Raw genomic sequence first — 3,353 nt, 5'->3', positions numbered from 1 at the left:
CCGCCGCCGCCGCCCCTCTCGGCCGCCCGCCGCCGCAGCTCCAGCCCTTCCCTTCCTCGCCGTGGTCCCAGCCCCTTCCATCCGCCCATAAAACTTTTTTTTTTTTTTTTTTTTTTTCAAACTTCCTGGGAGGACCCGGGTGGGCCAATGGGCGGCGGAGATGCCGGGACAAACAGCGGCAGGGGCAACGCGCTGGCCAATGAGAACGCGGAACGAGCCTGAGGGCGGGGCCCGCGCGACGGGGCGGACGCGCTAGGGCGGTGCGGGCGAGCGGATGGGGCCGGCGGCCAGGAGGGCGGTCCCGGTTCGGGCGCCAGCGGGCGGGACTGGGGGAAAGGAAGGGCCTGGCGCGCAGGTGACTGTGCGGCTATAGCAAGGGGGCTGGGAAAGTGTGGGCGTGGCCCCCTCGTCTCTGGGCTCCTGCTTCCCGCCCCAGCTGGAGCGCAGGGGCCACTAGGTCTCCATGCCTGGTTGGCTGGAGACACCCAGTACCAACGACAGGTACTGGGTCCCACTTGTTACCTGTGTAGGGAACTTTGGTCCTTCCTTGTCTCCATTTTACTAACATCAGAGGCTTAGACAGGTGGATAGACTTGCTTGGGGTCACACGGTAAGAGACGGAATTATTAAGAACTTAGCTTTGGGTTCCTCCTGTGGGTGTACACCCATCGCACAGTTTGCAAGAACATTGGCAGTTTGTTAAAGCTCACCAGAGTCCTGCAGATGAAGGATGGAATTTGTTGCTAAACCCACATGACAGTCTGTATAGCATAGCCATTCAAATCCTGTATTACCTTAAGCAAGGTACTTGACTTATCTGTGCCTCAATTTCACCCCCTGTAAAATGGGCTAATGCTACTACCTCGTGAGTTTGTTCTAAGGATTAACACCTTCCCGCCAGCTTGAACCACTGTTGGTATGCTCATGAATGTCCCATGCCCCCCAGCCTCAGTACATATGAATTACAGCCCTGTGGTGAGCATGTTAACCATTAATTCGAGTAAACCGCCTTATCCCTAGTTATCTGTCCTTAGGATTACTAAGCAAGCCTGGGTTATTTGCATTTCCGTTATTCTGTTGTCTTGATTTAGAGTTCAAAAATCAGGCTGGGTGTGGTGGTGCACACCTGTAATCCCAGCACTCAGGAAGCTGAGGCAGGAAAATCGCCTCTAGTTTGGGGGCCAGCTGGACTACATTATAAGACCTTGTCTCAAAAAAAAAAAAAAAAATCATTGCTCTTGTAATTCCTATCCCCATTTCACCCATTAAAAAAAAAAAGGAAGTCGAGCCAGGTGTGGTGGTGCATGCCTGTAATCCCAGCACTTGGGAGGCTGAGGCAGGAGGATTGTTGCGAGTTCGAGGCCAGCCTGGGTTACAAAGTGAGCTCAAGGTCAGCCTGAACTGCATAACGAGACCCTGTCTCAAAAAGACAAAAAAAAAAAAAAAAAGGAAGTCCAGGGAGCTGAAGTCCTTTGCCAGCGCTGCCCACTGGGACCCTCCTCACCGTGAGGAATGAAGCCACACAGAGATCACCTCAGGAGACAGTGGTGGCCTCTGGCAGTGTGCACTTTCCCACCCTCACCCTACACTTCAGTCAGACCCTCAGCCCTGAGAGAGGAGGGAGCCTGCCCACCACAGGGACATGGCCCGCAGCACCAGCCCCTCCCTGGTTTCCTGGCTTCTAGTGCCTCCACGCTGTGCCCAGAACGTGCCCACACGCAAAGCTGTCCGCTCTCCTGGTGCCGGGAAGTCACCGGGCGTCTGGCCTGCAGTCCCCTTGCTCGTGCACACCTTCTCCATACTAGGGACACAAGGCTGGCCTGCTGGGGATTCCCGGGATAAGCCACATCCTCTGTACCTCCTGACTGCCATGTCTGGAACACTTCCCTTCCTGTCTTCCCACCTCAACACACACATACCTTCTTGGCACCCCCAGGAGCTTGTCTAGAAAATTCTTCCTCACACTTGAAGTCTCAGTTCAAAGGGAACCAAAGGGTTAAAGTCAGAAATTCTTTCCCGGGTGCTTCCTGCATCTGACCCCTTCCCTGGAGCTCCCCCATCTGACTTCTTGCCTGGAGCTCCTGCATCTGACTGCTTCCCAAGTGCTCCCTGCATCTGACTCCTTCGAAGGAACTCCCTGTATCTGACCCCTTACCCAGAGCCTGCCCTCACAGTGCTCTCAGCGGCCAGGATGAGGGTCTTTCTGTCTCTTGCAGGCAGCCCAGGGTCAGCCTTGGCCACAGTACATCCTCAGTAAACACTGGTCAGATGAATGAATACACAAATGAAGAAACCAAAACTCGCTTCAGCAGCACAGAGGCAGCCCAACCTCAGGGACCCCAGGGTGAGATGTTATGCTGGCAAACACAAAAGCCACCAAACTTTGGGGTTGTCCGGTCTCAAGCCATTGGTCTGTTTGAGGCTCAGAGTGGTGAGACAGTGCCCCAAAGCACACAAGTTAGGAGCAGAGATAGAATCTATCCCCAGGCTTCCTGGTTCTTGGCCTTGTTGACTTCCATGGGAGATGTGTTTGAAGCTTCTCCAAATAACCATCTGTGGGGCCCCTGAAGTCCCATCCCTAGTGCCTGAGTGTCCTCACTCCCAAGTGGGAAAACAGCTGCCCGAAAACTCGCCAAGTCTCAGCTGCCATATCTGTCTAATGGGGATATCAGTGGTGACTCTAAGGAGATCAGAGCACACCGCCCCGGGGAGGGTTTATAAACACAGCTCTGAGTTCCACCAGAGCAGGGTTTGAATGTCAGCTCTGTCCCTCGTCCCTGTGTGACCTGGGACAAGTGACTTTTCCTCCGAGCCTCGTTTCCTCATCTGTATAATGGACAGCGGGAATAACTCAGCCTGCTGGTAAGGGGTAAGCTGAAGCCAGGCAGGCCACGCAATGCGCATAGAGCAGGGACACAGCAGGTGCGCAGTAATTGCTGTCACCATCACCCCAGCGTGTTTCTCCCCCTTCCCTCTCTTCACAGAGGACTGCCCTCCCCCTCCTGCCGGCCAGCCGCGCTGTACGTTGGTGACCTTTCATTAGGTGATAAGGTAGTTGCTGCCCAAGGCTGGAAGGTCCCATCCTGCCCAGATAACCATGTTTGCCTGGCTGCCCTGGCACCCCAGTCCCAAAGAGCAGGGCAGAAGGCATTGGGAAGAGGATGGGGAAGCGTGCCTGCACGGCCCTCCTCATCTCTGTGTCTCTTGACCCCGACTCCTCCCTGCAGCCCTGAGTCCCCATAGACTTCCCCCGCACAACAGATGTGGCAAGCAGGACTCTGAGTTTTGCCAGCACCTCTCCTGCCCGGGAGTAAATAGCACAGTGAGCGCCTTGACGCCCGAGCTGCGTGACC

At 55.2% G+C, this 3,353-nt stretch overlaps 1 protein-coding gene across 1 annotated transcript in view; it reads right to left on the bottom strand.

The window, feature by feature from the left end:
• LOC102009822 (TRIO and F-actin-binding protein) overlaps positions 1-104 on the bottom strand; it is a gene marked incomplete in the record, with an annotated part of 21,755 nt that extends 21,651 nt beyond the window's left edge. The window contains 1 exon segment of the mRNA XM_005379226.2: positions 1-104. Coding sequence (XP_005379283.2) covers positions 1-89 — 89 coding nt within the window.
• Positions 105-3,353: the final 3,249 nt, after the last annotated feature.

The sequence above is a fragment of the Chinchilla lanigera genome, unplaced genomic scaffold (assembly GCF_000276665.1).
Source record: "Chinchilla lanigera isolate Chin_1 unplaced genomic scaffold, ChiLan1.0 scaffold00012, whole genome shotgun sequence".
Taxonomy (NCBI): Eukaryota; Metazoa; Chordata; class Mammalia; order Rodentia; family Chinchillidae; genus Chinchilla; species Chinchilla lanigera.
The sequence above is the reverse complement of the archived record's forward strand: the minus strand, read 5'-3'. Positions and strand labels throughout refer to the sequence as shown.